This window comes from Pelobates fuscus, chromosome 3 (assembly GCF_036172605.1).
Source record: "Pelobates fuscus isolate aPelFus1 chromosome 3, aPelFus1.pri, whole genome shotgun sequence".
Taxonomy (NCBI): domain Eukaryota; kingdom Metazoa; phylum Chordata; class Amphibia; order Anura; family Pelobatidae; genus Pelobates; species Pelobates fuscus.
Genome location: NC_086319.1, coordinates 30,377,038 through 30,401,311, shown reverse-complemented (window position 1 = coordinate 30,401,311; position 24,274 = coordinate 30,377,038). Strand labels below are relative to the sequence as shown.

At 40.5% G+C, this 24,274-nt stretch overlaps 1 protein-coding gene across 1 annotated transcript in view; it reads left to right on the top strand.

The window, feature by feature from the left end:
* The first annotated feature begins 2,050 nt into the window (after positions 1 to 2,050).
* The window catches only part of CAV1 (caveolin 1), a 40,681-nt gene continuing 18,457 nt past the window's right edge, over positions 2,051 to 24,274 (top strand). Inside the window, exons 1-2 of the mRNA XM_063446853.1 lie at positions 2,051 to 2,252; positions 7,733 to 7,903. Coding sequence (XP_063302923.1) covers positions 2,223 to 2,252; positions 7,733 to 7,903 — 201 coding nt within the window. The 5' untranslated portion in view covers positions 2,051 to 2,222. The remainder of the gene's footprint in view (positions 2,253 to 7,732; positions 7,904 to 24,274) is intronic.

Below are 24,274 nucleotides of genomic sequence, written 5' to 3'. Positions count from 1 at the left end.
AGTGCATTGTAGTATTTATGGTGCTAAGAGTGTCCCTTTAATGGCACACTCTTGGCACCATAGCAACTTAATTGGAATTAAGTTGTTATGGTGCCCAGATGTCAGAGCAAGAATATTACAGATCCTTTACCACCTCCATCACTCACACACCCACTGGCCTGGCAGTCACAGCAGCCACACTGGACCACAGGGACAGGATCCACTCCAGCTCTCCCAAAGATAGGGAGTCTGGGTGGACATAAATTACAATAATAATAATAATAATAATAATAATAATAGTAATAATAATAATTTGTGAATGTGTGTGAAAGAATGTGTATGTGTCTGTCAGGGCGTGTATATGTGTGGGTGTCTGTCAGTATGTGTGTGCCTCAGTGAATGTGTGTGTCTGTGAGTGTGTCTCAAATTAGTGAGAGCATGTGTCTGTCAGTGATGTGTGTGTGACTGTCAGTGTGTGTCAGTGAGTGTGTGTGTGTCTGTCAGTGAATGTGTGTGTGTTTGTCAGTAAGTATCAAATCAGTGAGAGTCTGTGTCTGTCAGTGACATCTGTATGTTTGTCATTGAGTGTGTCACCTTCAGTGTACGTCTAACAGTAACTTCTGTCAGTGAATGTGTGTGTAAATCAGTGAGAATTTGTGTGTATGTCCGTGACTGTTTAAGTGATTGTGTGTATGACTGTCAGAGTGTGTCAATTCAGTGAGGGTGTGTGTCTGTCAGTGTATATGTATCTGAGATTGTCAGTGATTGTGTGTGTCTTTATGTGTATGTCAGTGAAAATATGTAAGGGTTAAACAGTGTGTAAGCCAATGACTCTGTGTCTGTCAGTGAATCAGTGTATTTGTATCAGTGAGAGCATGTTCCGTCAGTGAAAGTGTATGTTGGTTAAAAAGTGTGTGCCAATGAGTGTGTGCATGGGTCAGTGAGTGTGTGTGTAAAAAGATGACGCACAAAGAGGTGGATTTCTAAGAGGAAAAGGTGGAGCCTAAAAAAGGAAAGAGTGGGTCTTAAGCAGGAAGAGGAGCAGCATAAACATATAGGGGTGGGTCAAATTTAGATTAGGGGGTGCCCAAGCTTAGTCATGCCTAGGGCAGTACAAAACCGAAATACACCGCTGATCCGCCTCCTGTGATGTCACACCAACTCTTCTCTTTTGTCCAATTAAATGTTGTGGAATGTTGAAACATAACATCTGGTGTAAATCAAATAGACTTGGCTGCAACAAAAAAAAAAGGTTCTGGCCAACATGGGGCAGATGCCGAAAACTTACCAGGAAGTAGACAAGGTTAAAAAACATGGATAGGGTTGGGACGACTTCAGTCCACCACTGGCGCTCAACAATTCTCCTGGTTTCCATGGTGATTGCTCCACGGCGAATTAGCACACATTGCATATTATACATATTCCCTGTACCACCAGTATATTTATTTTCCTTAGCCTAGAAGCATCCCAAGCCTATAGTGCCATGTGCATTTTCAAGACATGATGGGCGCAAATATGTCAAGTACATGCATGCCTTAGATAGAGGCAAGTAATAGAAAAAGCAGCAAATTCCAACTGTAACTAATCATGGGGCATTTTTTCATCTTTCTGTAACTTGGGGGTCCACGTGTGCACACCCTTGCCAAATATTATTACTGGAAATTACAATATTAAACCACTGAAAAACTCTGCAGGTGCATGAAATAAACCGACACCACAAAAAGTGCAATATTTTAATCTTATTATACATTGTTTTTACATTTTATAATTTTTCAGCACACTGAGTTCAAAGTTATATGATTAAAAGCGGTTTAAATCTGCAAGCTGTCCTAAAATAGAACTGTGCGAGGAATGTACAATAGCATGTACTGTACTTTGCAATATCTAGTGTCAGTGCTCTGTGCAAGGTTAGTGCATGCAGCGTGCTGTCCTGGGAGAGCACTGACGGTGTAGCAAGGCGTTCTGACTTGATGAAAAGTTTGTGCCTTACAACACCCTATTCTTTAGTGGTGATCTATGTGCCTTAGGGATAAGTCTCAGTTCATTTCGGCTGTCATCCAGGCACAAACTGAGCAGAACAAACATTGGAGCCTGGCCAGAAAAATCCTTTTCATACAGCCACCTCCTTCCCCTCCTTTTCCTAGATTTGAAATTACTTTACACAATACTGTATCTTCCTCTCTCAGATCCCTTAAATCATAGCTCACTGAAATCTCAGCCTGAACTGTTGGCAAGTAAACGACATGTCTGGTGGCAAATACATAGATGACGAGGTAGGAATGGACATTGCTTGTGGCTTCTTTGACACTAAGCCTGCTTGCATGGACTTGCTAAATCTGTGAGCACATTGCTTTCACTTTGTATATGCTTTGGGTACACCTGGGCAGTTCAGGAGTAAACTGATTTTTTTCAATTTAGTGTTTTGCTGGTTTCAAAACCTTCCAATTGCTGAGTGCACTGAGAGAGAGATGTTATCTCCTTAAAATACTTTTAAATAATAATAATAATTTTTGTTTTAGGGGAGTAGAGAATGGAATGTTATCTATCCCAACGGAGTGTTTATGTTCCCTTGGCACACTCCCCTATTAATCTGTTACTGAAGAAGAGGGGCCGGGGAGAGATATTTGCTTCTTGCAGGTGTGCACTGCAGATAAGTCTACTTTTAGGACAAAGGAATGCTGCAAATCGTTTAGATGATAACTTGGAGATATTTTTTAATTAAAATGTGTTTTCTTAATACTTAGTGTGCACCCTTTCAGTACAATCATTAACGGCAAATTTTAGGCCAAATTTTTACATTTTAAGAAAACAAATATAAACTAAACTGTATTGGAGGTTATTTTCCAACTTATTTGTTCTTTTCAATTTAAAAAGGCGGTTGTCGCTTTTAATTTTACACAACAGATTACTATTTGATACATAGACCCCATGTCATTTTTTGTTTATGTCTCAAATATTAGGGGTGTTTTATATTAAAGAAATGCGATGACAAGATTGTGGTGATTATTTTGTGGATGATCTCGTTTCATAAAGTGACCAATTAATGCTAGCCTTTGTGTTTCTTTGCTTTTTGCTTCAAAATTGCAAACACCTCTCTGTGTATATTTTTCACATCAGGCTCAGCAAATACATTTAAACACTAGAGCTGAGATGCTATTTGGGCCTTTATTGACTAAATAGTGACTTGTGGAAAGTTGAAAATGTATATAATAATAACAAAGTATTTAACCAGGAAAGGTATATTTAGATTACTCTGGTTTCCAAGTACATCCTGGGGAGCTTACCTTAGTACTATCACCCAATTTTTTAATGGTACTCATTTTATCTACCTCGGAAGGATGAAGGGCTGAGTCAACCCTGCTGGGATTTGAACCTGCAACCCAAGGGTTAGAACAGATGCTGCTGATGCATTAGCCCACTGAGCTATTTCACCTATGCAATGTTAATGCCAAAATTTTAGAATTGGGAAAAAAATATCCTATTTAGGAGAGTTTTTTTCTGATTGGATTGTAAATTCAGTGGGACAATGGCCTTCTACTTTTAATTTATAGTGGTTTTTTTTTTTAACCACTTATAGTATCAGTATAACTGTACTTACTGTACTTCTCTCTACTGTAAAGCAACCTGTAACAAGCCAGTTGAACATATTCATGACTCCTAAACAAAATATTCATACACTTTAATTATTGTACTTACTGTACCACCCTCTCCTGTAATGTGACCTGCATTGAGCCAATCAAATGTGTATGTTCTATATAAATAAAAAACATATATTGTATAATTGCTGCACTTACTGTACCTCCCCCACTTTATGGTATCCTGATTTGAGCCAATTAAATGTACGTGTTTTGTGTAAAAATAATGCATACACTGTATAAGCACTGTACTTACTGTACGTCCTACTGTCATGTAACTGGCTACGAGACAAATAAAAAGGACAGTTGTATGTAAATTAAATACACATATATGCTATTTTCGCTTAGATTTTTCAAACAGGCTGCCAATTTACCAAAACTCATTATTTAACTAATAATCAAATGTCATTTTTTATTTTATTAAAATAAATCACTCATATACCAGGAATAGGGAATATTAAGATAAGTTGTTTAATTATCTGTTTATACTAATTAATTTTCTGATTTATCATTTCCATTCACTTGAATCTAAATTCTAGACTTGATAGACTAAACTAGGTAAATTTTATATAATTACACCAACAAATTGAAATTTCTCATACCAAACTATATCCTTTAGCAGGTCTTTCTTTAATGTTGCTCTGTTAATCTTACATTGTAATTAGCAAGAAGTTCTTTCCATTTCATAATCTGCCGTAATCCATTCTGTTAGAAATGTATCACCAACTGATGTTCACATTTTGCCATAAGCCGTAAGATCCCATATAATACAAGCCAGCCCTGTTTGACAAGAAGAACATTGCTGAGGCCTGAATAATGAAACTGGGATTCACCACAAGCACAGATGTACAGCAGACGTTAAAAGAAAAACTGGCTTTCTAGCAAAACCTTGTATTTAAAGATCAGAATCGATCTGTTCACTAGACTGGGAACTGTGAAAATTCTCAGTTTACCAAACAAACCTAGCAGTAAATTAGCTATCATGGTCATCGGTTTGACACCAAGGGGCTACTAGGAATTCTCAAGCGTTGTATGTTCAAGGTCCATGATGGGGTCTGCATTATGGGCGACAAAGTGCACTGTGGGATCACATTAAGTGGTTTACCCTCTTCATCGTGATACCTTAAATTGGAAGCTCTTCATAAACTTCATAAATCACTTATATATCAGAAACAATAGTTTATGCAGCTGGTTTACACATTTGATTTAAGATTTTTTAGGTGGTGTCCTGGGAATGGTTGTTTAGTTTACAAAGATATTTTGGGAACATGGAAATTCCTGTGGCATTGTTGTCCAATCATGGCTTGGTTCCCTTATCTACTAAGCCATTTTAACAGCTATAACATCTGTCGCCACAGTGTAACATGTGAGCAGCATACTGTGAGTGCTAGCTCTTAGAAGTAGAACACTTGTAAAACCGTTGAAATCTACAATCTTGGATTTAATAAGCCATATTCTCCAGGCCCTAAACATGCCACCCAATTGGTCCAAACTGCATGAGAGTATGTAAGCATGTGAGAGGGGAGAAGCACTGTGTGACAAGGGGAAATACTCTAGAGGGGTCTGAGAACCCCACCAGGTAGGATTTTAGTAATCAGCTCAGGTGATGGTGGAGGAGGTGGGGTTGGGGCAACAGTGTGTTTGTGGACCTAGGAAGCACAGTGTGTTGGACCAGCCCTGTGTTATTTGTATTATAAGGCCCCTAGTAGCCATTCTACATGCTGCCTATCCACCTCATTCCTTTGAGATGGCTGGAGGGCTGTGGGAAATGAAACAGAGAGGTTTGCAAATCCCACAATCTTCTAATTTTATATATTCCCAGCGGCACGGAGAATATTTAACCCACTAACAAATAAATGTACTGCATGTTTAGACGTTGCCATAGTTTAAATATGTCATCGCTTCTACATTCGTGTTAACCCTTTCCGTGTCAATAATTTATTGTTTAAAAAATAATCCAGAATAGGTTGAAACTAAAAAGTTTAATGGAAGATACTAAATACTCACAGGCATGAAAATATATTTTCACAGATTCTGCTAACTGCAACTCCCAGTGTGGCTGAGCATGATGGGAATTGTAGGCCACATTAGTTAAAGTGACAATGACTCCCTACGAATGAGAAAGGCGATTGTTAACTATTTCAGAGCCATAACAATGTGTTGCAATCTACTTACTAAACCACTACTAACTAAATGTATCCAAGCTGTGCCTATCTGAAGGTTTGCAGATGTTATATTTATTATGTACAAAAGTAGGAAAGGGAATTTGAACTGAAATTTACATGTTTGGCCAAAATAGCCAAATCAGACAAATTTACCAATTCATTTGTGTTTTTAATTTGCATTTTAACCTAAAATTTCAGGTTCATTTGAAATTCTTGACCTTTCACATTTCAGTGGATAATAATTTTATAAACAGTATAACAAAACTTGGTTTAACAAACAGAAGAGCCCCAAACCGAAGGTTATTTTCTGTAAAAGCGCACAAAACAAAAGGAATTTGCACGTATTAAAGCCAGGAGGATAATTAGAAGGTATAACTGAGTCACACTTGGCAGAAATTAGATGTGCCCCAAACAGAAAAAAACTGGATTAATCTTCCTCTAAAAGTATTTCATAACCATTTCGAATATAGACACACCCAAAACAGCAATACAAAAAGACACCGCGGGGCACATAATGTGTGAACAATAACACACTCTACATACATTGTCTAAATTACTAGTTGTCTGATATTGAAAAAAAAGCATGCACTATTATAACTTGCAGTGCAGAACTTGTTGCATCTCCAAGGTACCTTAAACTAGTAGGGGTTGGCGAAAAAAACACAGGATGGGGCCTACTCAAACTTCTACGTGGTGTAATGGGTTAATGCGGTTTGGAAAGCAACACTTAGTAACATTATTAATATCATTATCCAATACATTAGTCACTAAGCACTACACAATAGAATTTGGAAAGGGTTAATTTACTGAACTGTAAATTGTAGTGAATTAAAGACCAATGCTAAGAGTTGTTCGAAAAATCACAGGACAAACAGTTTGAGGGGTTAGCGCAAAAGAAAATGAATGTAACACAAAACAAGCAATGCTATTCACTGAACTTTGAATTTGAGCAATTTTCTTCTTCTTAATAAAAAAGGTTTTATTTATGTTTTGCAAAACTGAGGCAAAAATAGCTGTTACTATGTCTGAGCTGGAATATGTCGCAAATCACCCAATGTATCCTCAATTTTCCCATTTGGATTTAATTCGACCAAATTAAAATGCAAAGAGTACTTTTCATATAAACCTATACAAATGTGAACTCAAATTCTTAAACCATAGAAGACAGAACTGCAAAAGTAGCTAAAAAAAATGTACCCAGTTTGCATTATGGTTATCCATTCGCTTTTATTCCCCGTGTAGCGAATACGCCCACAAATTGTGAATTTTAGAAAATCTTGGTGCCAAGCCATGACATAGGAACTGCAATTTCTGTGAAGCCAAAATAGCAGAAATTAAAACAAACAAATATCTACCCCAGCTAGGTAACATTAACAATCCCCTTAGCTGTTATGGACTGCCTTACACATAATGCTAAGCCATCCTTCTGGCTTTGAAGTTTGACAAACGTGGATAACAAGTGGAGAGCCAGATGTTCCCCAACCCTGAGTGTGTGCTGTGACAGTGAGTGAGCCCTTGATGATGGGAATCCCTGCTTTGTGAACACAGTCAGCATGCAGGGTGTGGTGCCCAGGACACTGATCTCTGTGTGGAAAGTTTGTGCTGTCCTGCCTGGGTGTGACAGGGATTGCCTCTATGGGAGGAGGTGAGGGGGAGTAAGGAATCCCCCAGGAATGAGGAATATTCCCAATGTTAATGCTGAGGTCTGATGACCCCTGCTGGAGGGAGCCTGTGCTCTGGTACAGAGGGGTGTGGTATTTTGTATGGATCCTTTTATAAACCAAGCCTTAGTTGTACACTGCAAAGCTCAGCCTGACAGCTCTGCTGCTTCCATCTATGGTTACACATTGCTAAAGTGTATCTTTTTTTTTCACTCTCTCCCCTTTTCCATTTATCTGCACCCTCCCTCCTTCCCTCTCCCCCCTGCCTACTACACACCTCAATTCACCCCAGGGTGTCCTGTACACTACGCCTATTATACGAGATCAAGGGAACATCTACAAACCCAACAACAAGACCATGGCTGATGAGTACCTGAGTGAGAAGGCTGAGCGTGATGCCCACACCAAGGAGATTGACCTGGTCAACAGGGACCCCAAACATCTCAATGACGATGTGGTCAAGGTGAGATGGGCATGGGGTGGGCACTGGGCAGAGGATGCTGTTAATGTATAGAAAGACATGATAACTTCTGTCATTAGTTCCAGAAACTTGCACAGGATGATAGGAGTTTGCCTATCCCCGATCTGATAGGTGCAACAGGCTTAAACACTGAGGGCCCAACTATGTAAGATCCACCACTCCCATGACGCTTAGTCAGCCTAAAGAGTGTTGTTGGACTGTAAAAAGCTGTCGATCTGCCTTTTGGGCACCCCTGGGCTCATGTAATTAACCATTTGCTTCCTTCACATAAAAAAGAACAAAACAAAAAAACCTTTAACGTTATTAACTTTGTCTGCGAATGTGTTTATGGATAAAATGTAATTCTGGGGCAGCGTTCTAAAAGTGAAGCAATTAGTATAAACATTCCATTGGTTTCCATGGTGATTGCTGCAGCGGTAGAACGTTGCCCCAGAATTGCACTTGATATATATTATATATAAGACTTAGGGGTTTATGGAGTAGTTCAGGCTGTGAATTTAAATGTGTTGTAGGTTTGTTATGCATCTTTTATATGGAAACAATTGTGTCCTGTGTACAAGAATTCTTTTTAGAATGAAAAGTGAATCATTTTTAAATAGTTAAAAGTATTTCTAAGTGATCATGTTAGGATTTCACACTGAGTTTGTGTCCTATTCCTACCAGCTCTGAAACATCTATTTTAGAAACACATTTCTGTGCAGCTTTATGATAAGTTTGATGTCCTCGAAGTGAACTAAGGGCTGTTGATGTGTGATCTATTACTGAAAACATGTTCTGACATTTCAACGTTCTGTCATTTGTCATGTTTTCCATTCAAAAGGGCAACCTGTAAAAACAGTTTGGGGTTAGAATCCTGACAGGGACGTGTTTGTAGCTCCTGTCTATTCCTGAATTTGGAAAGCCATTCAAGCAATATTCCAGGTGAAAGTCCAAGCGCACTTCCTTTGACACTAGCCTATTGCCAAATCAGTGGAACTTACAGCCCCACCTAAATTAACCACCATAAATAAGTTTTTTTTTCGGTTTCGCCTGGTACACCAGGACGATCAGAGCTGGATAGAAAGAATTTTCAGTTCATTAACTCACAAACCTCTAGATTAGCCTTGCCTTTTCTCATCCCCTCTTACTAGATAAGAGGTGGTAGGTGGGCCCTGCCTGTAACTGGTGAGATAGAATTGCTAATTTCCTGGATGCCTTTACCTTGCTTGTTCTAATGGGTGTTTCATGAAAAATGCTACCCTTTTGTAACATTCACACGCTGCCTTTCTGTACACAGATATGATGTGTGTCCATGAATATTTAGCAGATCTGTCTACGCTAGGTAAAGTTCTGCATGTGACACAGAACACAAATGTCATTGTTCCTGATATATAGACATGCCAATACTATTACACAATAAACAAGACATATTTTAAACAGAAATATTAAACAAGGCACGGCCTACAGACCAAAAGTACATGTTATGGCTCCTCCCACAAATACAGACTTTCGTAAATCCCCTAATTGCATCTTGGAACACGCCCTATGTCCATCCCTAAACCCTAATAGGATTGATGACACCAAATGTATTGATATGACACCAAATCTTTGAATGATTTCTGAGTTATTAAGTCCTGATTTACAGCGATATAAAACAAAATGTGAAATGCCCACACCTGCTGCATTAACCCTATTTCTGCCATATTAACCCTTCACCCACAACATTAACCCTAAGCTTAAAATTAAACCTGTGCCCACCTTATTAAAACCTCACACTTACAGCAATACCACCTCTGTCCACTGTCCTCTATAATCAACTTCAAAAATGCTGATAGCACTGTCACAATGATGTCATTAACCCCTTAAGGACACATGACATGTGTGACATGTCATGATTCCCTTTTATTCCAGAAGTTTGGTCCTTAAGGGGTTAAAGGTGTTACTCAGGGCTAACAATGCTAGGGACCAAAATTAGATCTGGGGCTATCCGGGATTGCACTCCGACCTCTAATCCTGGTCAGCACCTTTCCTAGCAACACTCTTAAATAGTAGGTAGACATTGATGGCAACTGAATCCATAGTATCTACATCCAGACTTCGTGAATAAAAAAATTTAAAACCGCGATATACATAGTTATTTTGGGATACAATAAAACATTGCTCCTATTCCAGGAGTTTCCTCATTTACAGATGGAATCAGGTGAATTCATTGATTCATTGTTACAGTGTACACAAAATTAAACCTTACCTGTGCTGGACACATTCATTCAGTCAAGAATACAGGCTATTGGTCTGTTTTAAAGACACTCGTGGTGACTAACTTGACTTGGTGTAAAATTAAGGAATATTCCATTTCATCTCTACATTGTGCTAGCCAGATTACTAGCAAATGTATAGATCAATATTTATTACAATATGCATACAATTGCATACTGTTTTGTCTTGTACATACAATCAACATTGCAGTATGTCTGTAGAAGCTGAATTTGCAGTTGTCTCACAATGCACAATGCAATCACATCTCTCAACTCTTAGTATGCACAGTCACCTGCACATAATCTCTGATCACTGTCATTTTCTGACAGCCATCTCTAGTAATGGCTGTGGGAAAACACATTAGACTTTAACGTGAAGCATGACCAAAGCATTATCTCAGTCATTGGCTGAGAGTGCTCAGATTACTCTTAGCCTGTGATTCCTACTGTGTTCTTCCTGGAAAAGGCCAGGTGAGGCCAATGCAGTGCTGGTGTCTGGTGGGACCTGGATACATATTCAAACCGTGGGAAAACACCATAACCAATAAAGTGGACTGGATTAAATTCAGATTTTTAAAGGCATTTGGTGCACGATAGACAAAGAGATTTGTTTATTAAACAGTAAATTGCAGTGAATTAAACACCAAATTGCACAATTTGGGTTAAAATTGTCAAGTTATGACTATAGTATTGTACAACCCTAGGGACAGTGGTGTATCCTGGTTTTGTGCTGCCCTAGGCATGACAAAACTCATTGAGAAATGCTTTCCTATGGACTGTTTGAATGCACGCGCGGCTCTTGCCGCGTATGTGCCTTCTGCTCAACTCGGGAGATGACGTCGGCGGGGGAGGAGAGGTCACCAGCGCCGAGGGAGCCCGGCGCTGGATTAAGGTAAGCTGCTGAAGGGGTTTTAACCCATTCATCCGAGCGGGAGGGGGACCCTGAGGGTGAGGGTCCCCCAAGGATGCTATAGTGTCAGGAAAACGAGTTTGTTTTCCTGACACTATAGTGATCCTTTAAGTCTTTTTTAAAGACAAACACTCTTTGGGTGAAGGCTTCAAATTGCATCCTTTTTAACACATTAATTCTATTTATAACTGAATTTTGTAACTTTTTTTATATTTGTGTTTATAACACAGAGTTCTTAGTAATTAAAACTAAAAAAGAAGCAATCAAATTTACCTATATGTATTTTTCAAGTTAGAGCACTCTTGTTTAAGAAACAATAAAAAAACAGTTATCACACAGGTCAAGGAGGCATGATCAAATTCAACATCTATGTTTTAACTTTTTTTCCCAACATTTGAAATATATATATGTATTCCCCTGAAATATATACATGTATTTCGTTTTAAACAATAACATTATTATATTTTCTAAGTTCCTGTAAGTTTTTTAACTACCGTAAAAATAAATTAATTTGTGTAGAGTTTGTGTAGATATTGCCCTAAGTTTCAGGATCGTAACGAGGTCACATGAACTTAACGATTGAGATTTCATGACTGGCCGAGTAGATGAAATGATGATTCAAACTTTCTTCATCGTTATGTAATCCTGTTAATAACATTTCATAGATTTATAAAAAAAAATAAAAAAAAAAATAAAAGTCTGTCCAGTTTTAAAAAGCCATGATAGAAATTGATGCCCACATTGAATAAATAGATCTCAAGGTAGACCACACCTTACATTTATTTTGCATAAATAAGCAATGTACTATGCCAAGCTTTTGCACGCATTCTTGATCTTGTGCATAGGTTAAAATCAACCTGCTCTAAACCTGTCTTATCTTGGAAGGTCATGACCTTTCATACCATATAGACCATTTCATTGTGTAGGCCCAGTCATTAATTCTGCATCTAAGAACCTGGAGTATCCATTCACTGGGCATATTTACAGCAATCGTTATTATCAAACAGCTTTTGACAGTTATTATTTTGAGTCAGTTCAAGTTTTCTTCAAGCTTTTGACCAACAAGAAGATATAATATGTATTTCTTTAAATATTGACTGGTATGTGCACATGGGTGGGAAACCACAGCAAAAAAAACAAAAACAAAAAACAATATAGATGCACAGGATAACTTACTGGAACAAGAGAGATCTGATGAAGTGCCACCTGTTATGCCCCGAGGTGCAGTTGGGTGATGGTTAATGTTATAACTATGATCAATCAGGTGTCTGTCAGGATGTGCCTTGCTCCTTCATCCAACCCCTCTTCTGGGAGGAGGTTAAAAAAATGAGGAGACTCATAGGATAACTACTTTGTTCAACTCCTGTTCAGGGAGTGAGGATAAAATTAACATAGTAGTACATCTCTCACTCTTTCTATACTCTATGTTCACTATCTATAACAGACATCTCTTATCACAGCATGAAAAGAAGCCATGTAGTGTGTTCAGAACCCTGCCTCCTCCTGCTTTGCTGCTAGAATAGGAACGTGAAGTTTGACCTACAAAAGCTGCTGCACAGTCTGGGAAGAGTTTCGGGAGCATCAAAAAATTAATTCATCAGAAAAACTAAGCAAATGAGAAGTGAAGGTTTTGGGAGGTTACATTCACTTTAACATTGCAAAAAGAATGTTACCAAGTCTATGCATGGGATGTAGGTGCATGATGCAATTTTTCTGTGAGTGGACTGAAGCAGCTGAATTAAAAATCTCAACACATTCACTCACTCTAAGTGTTATAAAAAACATTAAAAAGTGACATGGAAACTAGATGTACCTAAATTACTCGGTAAAGATACATTCTATTCAGCCGCAGACAGTCTGGTTATTTCTAATTACCTGAGCTCCTTATTTTATTTTATAAATTAAAGCAGTACAGAACAATGGAAATAGAGATTTACTTACTGGACCAGGAAATGTCAAAGGAATTTCATATGTTTGGCCAGAATAACTGAAATGGAAAAATTTTCCAACTTGTTAATTTATCTGCTAAGACATTTTGTCCTGACATTTGTATTCTCTAAAATCCCTGTTTAAGTAAACAAATCCCTTAGACATAAGCTAGATATTGATTATAACATCTGATGGGGTTATTCACTAAACCCTGGATTTTGTTTATCCTGGATGGACAGAATCTGGTGAAAGTGACTGCATTCCAACCGCAATGGCAATTCTCATATTATTTACTACAGTCAAATTCGGTCAGCCCGAGTGAATCTGTAAGAATCGCCCCGATGCATTTGATGCCTGGATTAAAATCAGTGCTATTGCATCCAATCCCAAGACAAAGTATAGGATTTGGAAGATTCACAAAGCACCAATATTAATAAAATTCCAGGAGGATGCACATTGACGAATTATCGATTACTTAAGTGAATGACATTTTATGTGCTATATCAGGGGTTCTCAACAGGGGAGGGCTGGCAGCCTTAGGCCTGGGGGGCAAAACCAGTCAAGTGGCCCATTGCGCCACCAAATAAATTCACCATCCATGCCCACCTTTTCCTGATTTTATAACGGATATTGATGTTATGCTAATCCGTAGCTCTTTGCCATACCCGCTCCTTCATGGCTCTGACTTTCAATGTTGTCAGAGCACAGGCTGAGAATCTCTGAGCCTGTGCTCTGACTCACTAACTGAGCGCCGGAACCACGAGGGAGAGGATATGATCTGACTGCACCTACTGCTGGTGCGCACCAGTGGACCACCAGCGAATCGTTTAAATTAAATATGCTGGTGTACCCAACTTGTGAGCTGTGTTGGCCGCCGGGTGCCTCTGTTGTCATGGCACCCTGCGTGACTGCACAGCTTGCCCACCCCAACGGCTGGCCCTGCTGACACACACTGATGTTACTACTTAGACATCCCTCAATATTAATACAGGCATCAGAGTAAACACCAATAAACTGTGGAAACAGAGCTGATCCCCCCAAATTTATAAAGGTTTGCTTAGAGGATTTATTCAAGATTAAATCATGCCTCCTCCTCTCTCTCCCCCATGCGCTGCTCTGTAGGCTGGGAGGAAGTGAAGAGTAATCACAGTCTCCCAGCACAACGCCACCTGTGGCTGCATGGGGAACAGCTGTTTAATGTAATTCTTGCAGGACGGCTAGCTGCCGCAGAACCTCTTTGTTTCCGTCTTTGCAAAGGGCTCCAGGCACTGCTTGTTGTGAGTGTGAGCCACTGTAAATTAGGGGCAGAGGGCACTTGCACTGCGGTCAAGACGGGTCTGGGCAGAAGGAGAGTACAGTGCAATCAGTGCACTCCCCTCCTGTGGGTCACCAGTACACTGGTGCACCTGCCCAGGATCAGAGCCGGTGCAAGGATTTTTGCCGCCCTAGACAAAATATAAATTTGCCGCCCCACCCATGTGACATCACAATGCCCCACCCATATGATCTGCCATATGAACTAACGCCAGTGCTGCACACAGTGTGTGTTTACATTAAAAAGCCTGCAGGGACCAGCTATAGACACCAGAACCACTTCATTAAGCTATAGTGTCCCTTTAATGTGAGGTAAATTATAGATTAGTGTCACTATAATATACTAGATTGCCTACTTACAATTAGATGAGGATGATGATGGGCTGCAGTTTGGCTCCACTGGTCTGGTGTAGAACAGGATCTCTGGAGGCTGTTTGCTACTGTGGTCACAAAATTCAATGTTCTGGGAGAATTGGAAGCAGCTCCATTTTTGGGGGCCTCTTACACAGCTCAAGGTCTGGGCCCCAGTGCCTGACGGTGAGTATGCCCATAAGGCCCACTCATAAGTCCACTTATATGTTCCACCCACCCATGAGTTCGCTCACAGGGAGTGGAGTGTGTAGGGGATGTGTTATGTGTTATTGTAGAGGATTTAATATGTGTGCTTATGGTATGTAGTGTATAGGGATACCAGTTTGTGCAGGTGATGCAGTGTGTATTTGTGTATAAGGGATGTATTATGTGTTTCTGGTTGTGTGTAAGGGATGCATTGTGTGAATCTGTGTTTGTATGCATAAGGGATGCAATGTGTGTGTTTGTATGTGTGTGCATTGTGTGTAAGAGATGCATTGTGTTTCTGTGTGTATGTAAGAAAAACAGTGTGTGTGTTTGCATGTGTGTGTAAGGGTTTGCATTGTATGTTTCTGTGTATGTGTGCAAATGATGCATTGTCTTTGTGTGTAAGGGTTGCATTGTGTGTGTGTGTGTGTGTGTGTGTAATGGATGCATTGTGTGTTTCTCTGTGTGTAAGGGAAGCATGTTGTGTTTCTGTGTATGTATAGGGATGCATTGTGTGTTTCTGTGTATGTATAGGGATGCATTGTGTGTGTGTGTGTGCGTAGTGTGAAAGAGCTCCCTGTCTTGCCCCCTGTCCTATAGAGCTGTCCCTTCTGTCCCTTAGAGCTCTCCCCTGCCCCTTAGTGGTCTCTCCTCTCCCCCACCCTCCCCTAGCGGTTTCTTCTCACACTCACCCACCCTCCCTGTGCTCTTCTCATCCCCCCTCCATCCCCCCTGTGTTCTTCTTACCCCCCCTCCTCCCTGTGTTCTTCTTACTTCCCCCCTTGTTCTTCTTACTCCCCCCCTTGTTCTTCTTACCCCCTTCTTCTTATTACTCCCCCCTTCTTCTTACTCCCCCCTTCTTCTTACTCCCCCCTTCTTCTTCTTCTTACTCCCACCTTCTTCTTCTTCTTCTTACTCCCCCCTTCTTCTTCTTAACCCTCCTACTTCTTCTTACTCCCCCTTCTTCTTCTTATCCCTTCTTCTTCTTAACCCCTTCTTCTTCTTACCCCCTTCTTCTTCTTACCCCCTTCATCTTCTTACCCCCTTCTTCTTCTTACCCCCTTATTCTTCTTACTCCCCCTCTTCTTCTTACTCCCCCTTCTTCTTCTTACCCCCTCTTCTTCTTACCCCCTTCTTCTAATTACTTCCCACTCTTGTTCTTCTTACTCCCCACTCTTTTTCTTACTCCCCCTTCTTCTTCTTACCCCCTCTTTTTCTTATCTCCCCTCCTTCTTACTTCCCCCTTCTTCTTACTCCCCCTTCTTCTTCTTACCCCTTCTTCGTCTTACTCTCCACTCTTCTTCTTCTTACTCCCCCCTCTTTATCTTACTCCCTCCTCTTTATCTTACTCCCTCCTCTTCTTCTTCTTACTCCCCCTCTTTTTCTTACCCCCCTCTTTTTCTTATCTCCCCTCCTTCTTACTCCCCTCCCCTCTTCTTCCCCCCTCTTTTTCTTTTCTCCCCTCCTTCTTACACTCCTCCCTCCCCTCTTTTTACTCCCCCCTCCTCTTACTCCGCCCCTCACCTTACTACCCCCCTCCCCTCTTACTCCCCCCTCTTATTATCCCCCCTCCCATTTTCTTACTCCCCCCTTCTTCTTACTCTCCCCCTCCCCTCTTACTCCCCCCTCTTCTTACTCCCCTCTCCCCTCTTACTCCCTGCTCCCCTCTTCCTACTCCCCCCTCCCCTCTTCTTACTCTCTCCCCTCCCCTCTTCTTACTCCCCCCTTCCCTCCCCTCCTCTTACTCTCCCCCCTCCCCTTCTCCCCTCCCCTTACTCCCCCCTCCCCTCCCCTTACTCCCCCTCCCCTCCCCTTACTCCCCCCTCCCCTCCTCTTACTCTCCCCCTCCCCTCCTCTTACTCCCCCTCCCTTCTTCTTACTCTCCCCCCTCCCCTCTTCTTATTCCCCCCTCCCCTCTTCTTACTCCCCCCTCCCCTCTTCTTACTCCCCCCCCTCCCCTCCCCTCCCCTCTTCTTACTCTCCCCCCTCCCCTCCCCTTACTCCCCCCCTCCCCTCTTCTTACTCCCCCCTCCCCTCTTCTTACTCCCCCCCTCCCCTCTTCTTACTCCCCCCCTCCCCTCTTCTTACTCCCCCCTCCCCTCTTCTTACTCCTTCCCCACTCCCCTCTTCTTACTTCCACCCCCCCTCCCCTCTTCTTACTTCCACCCCCCCTCCCCTCTTCTTACTTCCACCCCCACCCTCCCCTCTTCTTACTTCCACCCCCCTCCCCTCTTCTTACTTCCACCCCCCCCTCTTCTTACTTCCACCCCCCCTCTTCTTACTTCCCCCCCTCCCTCCCCTCTTTTTACTTCCCCCCCTCCCCTCTTCTTCTTACCCCCTCCCCTGTAGCGTGGCCGAGCTGCTCTCCGGTCCCGGCCGGAGTGATGGGAAAGTGCACGCTCAGTGTGCACTTCCTGTCAGTCCGGCCGGTTACAGGAAACAGAAACTCCGCGCGGAACAGGAGTTTCTGTTTCCTGTAACCGGCCGGACTGAAAGGAAGGTGCACACTGAGCGTGCACTTTCCCATCACTCCGGCCGGGACCGGAGAGCAGCTCGGCCACGCTACAGGGGAGGGGAGGGGAGAATCTGTTCTGCAGCCGCCTGAGCGCTCTTTACAGAGCGCTCAGGCGGCTGCAGCATTTAAAGGGCCGGCCCGCCGCGGCCGGTCTTAATGGGATTTAGGGCGGCCTGGCGGGCAATTGCCTCCCTGCCCCCCGGCCCAGCCCGCCCCTGGTTCTCAAACTACGGCCCCCCAGATGTTGCTGAACTACAAGTTCAACTCCCATGATTCGTTGAATTACATAGATAGCCAGATAATCATGGGAGTTGTAGTTCAGCAACATCTGGGGGGCCAGAGTTTGAGGACCCCTGTGCTATATGCTTGCAAACAATGCATGCAGCCAGTGGGTAAATAGCTAAAGTCTTTTATGGCACAAGGGTTATGAAATACTTATATTGACAAAGTATGGACTACTAGGTATACGTTTCTAGCGCTGGCCAGCTGCCACATAATTAACTCTCATGCTGCCAAGGGTTATAAACTATTTGCCCACAACCTGCTAGCACTGCCAGCGGGAAAATAGTTTGGACTTTTAAAACCTGGCCGCGGATTTCAAGTTTTGGGGTTCAGATATCATTGTAAGAAATCCCACGGCTCAGGTACTCAGGAGAGCTAATAGAAGCTACTGCTTCAAAGCATTGGGCTCTCTGACATTAGTAGTGGAGGCAGGGAGCTGCGCCCAGTGGACTCCAGGTAACAAGTCTAGCCACTCAAAAAGAATTTGACTGCTTACACTAGGGTGGCGTACAAGGCAGTCCTGCACCCTAATCACTACAGCTGTAGTGTAGCTGTAGTGGTTAGGGCACTTGGAGCATTAATTTGACTTTCTATAGAACCTCTGAACTTGTACTTTTAACTGGTACTTTATGGTAAGTTTGTAAGTTTTTAATTTGTAGGAATTGTAGTGCATGGAATTGTAGTTCATGTTTCCATTGTAAAGAGCAAATAGTTTGCAATTAAAGAATAATAATAATAAAAAATAAAAAAGATTAACCCCTTAAGGACCGCACTGTTTTGGCCATGTTGTACGATCATGTTAAGGATCAGAGCTGTGTTAACACTTTTGTGGTGTTTGTGTTTAGCTGTAAGTTCTCTATATTTAACTGTTCCCATACAAATTATATATAGTTTTTTTTCAGGGCAAGAAGGGCGTTCTTTACATACCATTATTTGTATATTGTCATATAATTTACTTTAAAAAAAATAAATAAAAAATATGGTGAAAAATGGAAAAAAAACATGTTTTTTTACTTTTACTTGAAAGATCTTTTGCTCATCTACAAAAGCTAATGCAAAAAAAAATGACTAAATAGATTTCAAAGTTTACAGTGTTTACATGCTTTTTTGCTTTTTTTGCAAGTTATAGGGCTATAAGATTGACATTGCTGTTTCAAAATATATATTTTTTAAAAATCTATAATCAACAGTGACATTGTAACACTGTTATCTGTCATAAATCTCTGAATCACACCTCACATGTACATATTTTTTTTAAAGTAGACAACCCAGGGTATTCAATATGAGGTATGTACAGTCTTTGTTAGTAGCCACTTGGTCAAAAACACTGGCCAAAGTTAGCATTTATATTTGTTTGTGTGTTAAAAATGCAAAAAACAATTATGAATGCTAACTTTGGGCAGTATTTATGACTAAATGGCTACTAGAAAAGACTGAACATACCCCATTTGCAATACCTTGGGTTGTCTTCTTTTGAAAATGGTATGCTATCATGGGGGAAATTCTCATTCCTGGTCTACCAGCACTCTCAAAGGCAACATAACCAATCTGGCAAATTGAAAAAAACTAACGGAAAATCAAGCCTTATATTTGACCCTGTTACTTTCAAAAAGACTATAAAACCTGTACATGGGGGCTACTGTTATACTCGGGAGACTTTGCTGAACACAAATATTAGTGTTTCAAAACAGTAAAACATATCACAACAATGATATCATAAGTGAAAGTGCCGTTTTATGTGTGAAAAATGCAAGAAAGTCACTTTCACTGACAAGATTATCGCTGTAATATGTTTTACTGAATGTGTGTGTCAGTGAATGTGTGCGTGTGTCAGTGAATGTGACTGAGTGTGTGTGTCAATGAATGGGTGTGTGTCAGTGAATATGAGTGAGTGCGTGTGTCTGTGAATGTAAGTGCGTGTGTGTCAGTGAATGTGAGTGAGTGTGTCAATGAATGTGTGTGTTTTTGTCTGTCAGTGATTGTGTGCCTGTCTGTCAATGAGTTAGTGTGTGTGTATGTCAGTGAATGTGTGTATGTGTCATTGTGAGAGTGTGTGTATCTATCAGTGAGTTTGTGTCTGTATGTCAGTGAATGTGTGTGTATATATGTCAGTGAGTAACTGTGTATGTCTGTCAGTGAGTGTCTGTCAGTGAATGTGTGTTTGTCTGTCAGTGAGTGTCTGTGAGTGTGTGTGTCCAGTGAATGTGTGTGTCTGAGTGATTGTCTGTGTCTGTCAGTGAGTGCACATGTCTGTCAGTGAGTGTATGTGTCTGTCAGTGCATGTCTGAATGATTGTATGTGTCTGTCAGGTTGTGTGAAATCAGTGAGTGTATGTCTGTGTGTGTGTGTGTGTGTCAGTGTATCTGAGAGTGTGTGCTGGTCAGTGAGTGTATGTCTGTCAGTCAAAATGTGTGTTAGTTAACAGGAAGAGGTGTGGCCGTGCCAGGAAAGGGCGGGTACATTTAAATTAGGGGGTACCTGAGATCTGTCCGGCCTAGGGCAGCTCCATATCAAAATACACCACTGCCAGGAAGTAGCAGAACTTGTTACCTGATTGACAACTGGGTGGGTGTAACCAGGTTACTTTATAAAGTGCTAATTTCTACTGAAATCTGCACTTTTTTTTTTTGCAAAATGAAAAAAGGAGGACACACTCTTCACTCATAAAGCTTTTCAACAAGAAAAAGCACTTTAGGGATCTAGAGTGTCCCTTTAACGATCAAACATCACGCAGCACAGCTAACGGAGTTCTGATTAACAAAGCGTCATGTACAGTATGTTTTAGGATAGGATTGATGCATTTTAAAATGAGTTCCCAGTTTCACATGCAAATATTAACTGTGCTACTCAATTAGCTAAATTCTTTCCAAGTGAACTTTTACACAAGTGCTACATTGAATGGAAATATTTGCTAAATAAGTAAACGTGCCCCTGCTGAGGACAATAGGCCACAAATTCTGTACTGTCAGCTTCCCACTCTGTAGTTTTGATGTTAAATTCCACATCTTCTCTTTGCCAAGTATTGTGTACACAGACAGCAGACACTGCCTTTAGTAGAAGTTACGAGCACTATTTTTCATATTTTAAACTATTTAATATTAAATATATTTTTTTTGTAAACTGTATTTTTTTATTACGATTTAACGACAGCAGACAGCAAAGGAGAGAGAAACAAAACAAGGTAGCACAATCTAAATATTTTGACAGCTGTACCATTTATTTATAGATGGTAAGCTCCTTTGAGCAGAACAGAACATCTGTAGTATCTTGTATGTCAACTATCTTTTGTTTAATATTCTCATTCTATGATTGTACAGTGCTGCAGAGTTCTACACTAGAAGCCAGACCTTGAAGGTTACTTGCCACTGTCTCTGGTATACTGACCAGGGGTGAAATGTGAAATTCTACTTGGTGGTGCTAAATTTTCCTTCACCAGTGGCAAATGGAAATTTTGAGCCCTGCAATATATAATGTTGAAACTTGCCAATATATTATAGCTGTGATTATATAAAATAACACGTCAGCATCAACTTATGAGACAGTTTTGATCACTAAGCAACATGGACCAAAGAACATTACAAATACTATATATATATTGGTTCAGAGATTTGAAAAAAAAAAGATTTCGGGGAAAAAGATGTTGAAAAAAATTGGTGATTGCCATTTTATTTAGAAGTATGGATGTATAGCTATCATATAAACATAGGTAAAAACAGCTATTTTGTATATAATTTAATTTATAGTTGTACGCCAATTAACTAGAAAAATATGTAGATTGCAAATCTGTCTGTGCCTTGATGGGATATAGTCCCACAGAGCTATGCACTAATGTTGGGTGAATTCTCTGGAATTCAAAGAGTAACTAACTCTGTTAGATCTTTAGACAGATCAGAGGGATTGGGCGCATACCTGCCAACATTTCAAATGGTCATTGAGGGACACTTTCATTTTAGGGGTGTGAGTGGCACTGTGTCCAGAGGCAGGGCTGTAAAATACATTTTAATATGATTTAGAACAAGAACATTGTATGTTATTTACACAGACTGATTCCTAAACACATTTGTTGTAGTTTAACCCCTTAAGGACACATGACATGTCTGACATGTCATGATTCCCTTTTAATTCCAGAAGTTTGGTCCTTAAGGGGTTAAAGACACATTACTGGGAGTATTACTGATGTGGAGCTCTGCTATACACTCAGATACACTAACAATATGGAGCTCCTAGAAAAGCAGGTCATTAGAATAGAAAATAGGGACAGTGGGATTTTGGGCCAAAAATAGGGACTGTTCTTTCTAAATAGGGACACTCGGAAGGTATGGAGTAGGGTAACATAATCATAGGTATAATATAAGTTATGCATTTTTTTTACATTATTTAACTTTGCATCATATCCATTCTCAGAAAAAGAAATAACATCGGTCAATATTGCTCATGGCCACTGACCGAATGAGGAGACAGGATGCTTTTGCTGACAGGTGCATACATGGGATAGTTTTGGAGATGAAGTTGTTAGGGGAGGCACAAGTGACCCCAGAGTGTTCTATAAACAAACTTGTGTTTTTGGGATCAGAGCTGTTGATGCTTGTACTATGGGTGGGTAGAGATAGGTAATCAATTGTATTATCAACTGCAGCACTCGTCACCTGGTCGTTTAGTGGGGTAAGCATGATGGGAGTTGCAGTCTGCAAAGCTTTACGTATCAGAGGAGGACTTTAGCGAAAGGATTATCAATTGAAGAGCTGCATAGGGCAATTGTGTTTATTATCATTGCACTTCAAGTGCTTAGTTGTCAGACATGCAATTTATTTCACTTAGACTCAACTAAATGAGCTGGTGAGTCAGGTTTTCCGCACGCCCATATATCTCCCCCAGCGTTTGAAGCAGCGCAGGTCACAGCTACGTGGAAATATTGCCTTTAAATTAGTTATGTAACTGTTTTTGCTGCTAGAATTTCATCAGGTAGTGGTGAAACTTTGCTGCATAGTTGCCACGTTTTCTCTCTTTTAATTACAAGCCTGCTATAAATCAATCATTGTGTAGGAGCTTAATCACATATATTAACCTAAACTGGGTACAAGCATGGTTCATATTGGTGTAAACGGAGATTAGGGGGGAACTGACTAACGAGATAAAAAATGTTTGTCAAAATAGCCAAACTTGAATAATTCCCCAGGCCAGCTGTTTTTGCAACTAGAATATGGCCCTAAATTTTGCAATATCTTCGTCAGTTATTCACAATTCCTGGTTTAGTGGATAAATCCAACTGTTATTCTGTCTCAGAAAATCTGCACAGAATGCATATTCAGCCATTCTTTCAATGTATCAAATGCTATCCTGATGCTTTCTGTGATATAGTTCAGAAGAATATGTTGATACTATATAAATAATAAATAATTACTACACATCAGAAATTACCGATTGGCACATCATGGCAATTGCTGCTCATGTATGGTCCCCAGGGCCCTAATGCATTGGGTTGGCCCAAGATCAACAGAAATAATTATCTCAGGAGAGGGTGAGTGACTGCCATGGAGATAAGGACAAAACACTGGATAAAAGGTAAGTTTAACTTTTCTTTTCTTTAATGAAGGGCGGTAATCTAATAGGGGATAAAAACTGTAACATTATAAATAAATCTGGATTCTTTATGCACTGAAGTACCGCCCCAGCATAGACCTGAGATAATGCATCTGGATTCCTTATTTACTGAGCTACTGCCTCAGCATAGGACTAAGAAAACGCATCTGGATTCTATATTCACTAAGTTACCACCCCAGCATAGGCCTGAGATAATACATCTGGATTCTATATTCACTAAGTTACCACCCCAGCATAGGCCTGAGATAATGCATCCGGATTTTATATTCACTAAGTTACCAACCCAGCATAGGCCTGAGGTAATGCATCCGGATTCTATATTCACTAAGTTACCAACCCAGCATAGGCCTGAGGTAATGCATCTGGATTCCTTATCTACTAGCTACCACCCCAGCATAGGGCTAAGGTAATGCATCTGGATTTATTATCTCTTGAGCTACCACCCCAGCATAGGGCTAAGGTAATGTATCTCTGAATTCCTGGTTCCCTGAGTTACCATGCCATCAAAGGGCTTACCTATTGCATCTGGATTCCTAGTTCCCCGAATTACCACCCCAGCATAGAACTGATAGAATGCATCAAAATCAGACCAGAATATTATTACATTTAGTAACGGCGGTAAAAATTTCCATCACAAGAAATTGCACAAATGACTTACCAATGTAGAGGTATAACTAATTTTATTAACAATGGAAAAAATGAGCTCCCATTTTGGAATTAAATACTAAAGGAATTATGAGAGGATACATAATATCATATATGTATGTATATGATATTATATACAGAATACTAATTCAGATGGGTACAATCTGGAGTGAAGCAGAAAAAAAAAATGGCACAAGAATTTACAACAAAGGTCTGATCTCTATAGCACTGGCATCTATGTTTGTACTCTGTGTTTACATTGTTTATAGTAGCACCTACAGACACCAAGTGACTTGTTTGTATTTCTGTTATGTGATATGTGATTATGTTGTACATACTTACATGTACAAAATAAATGTATAAAG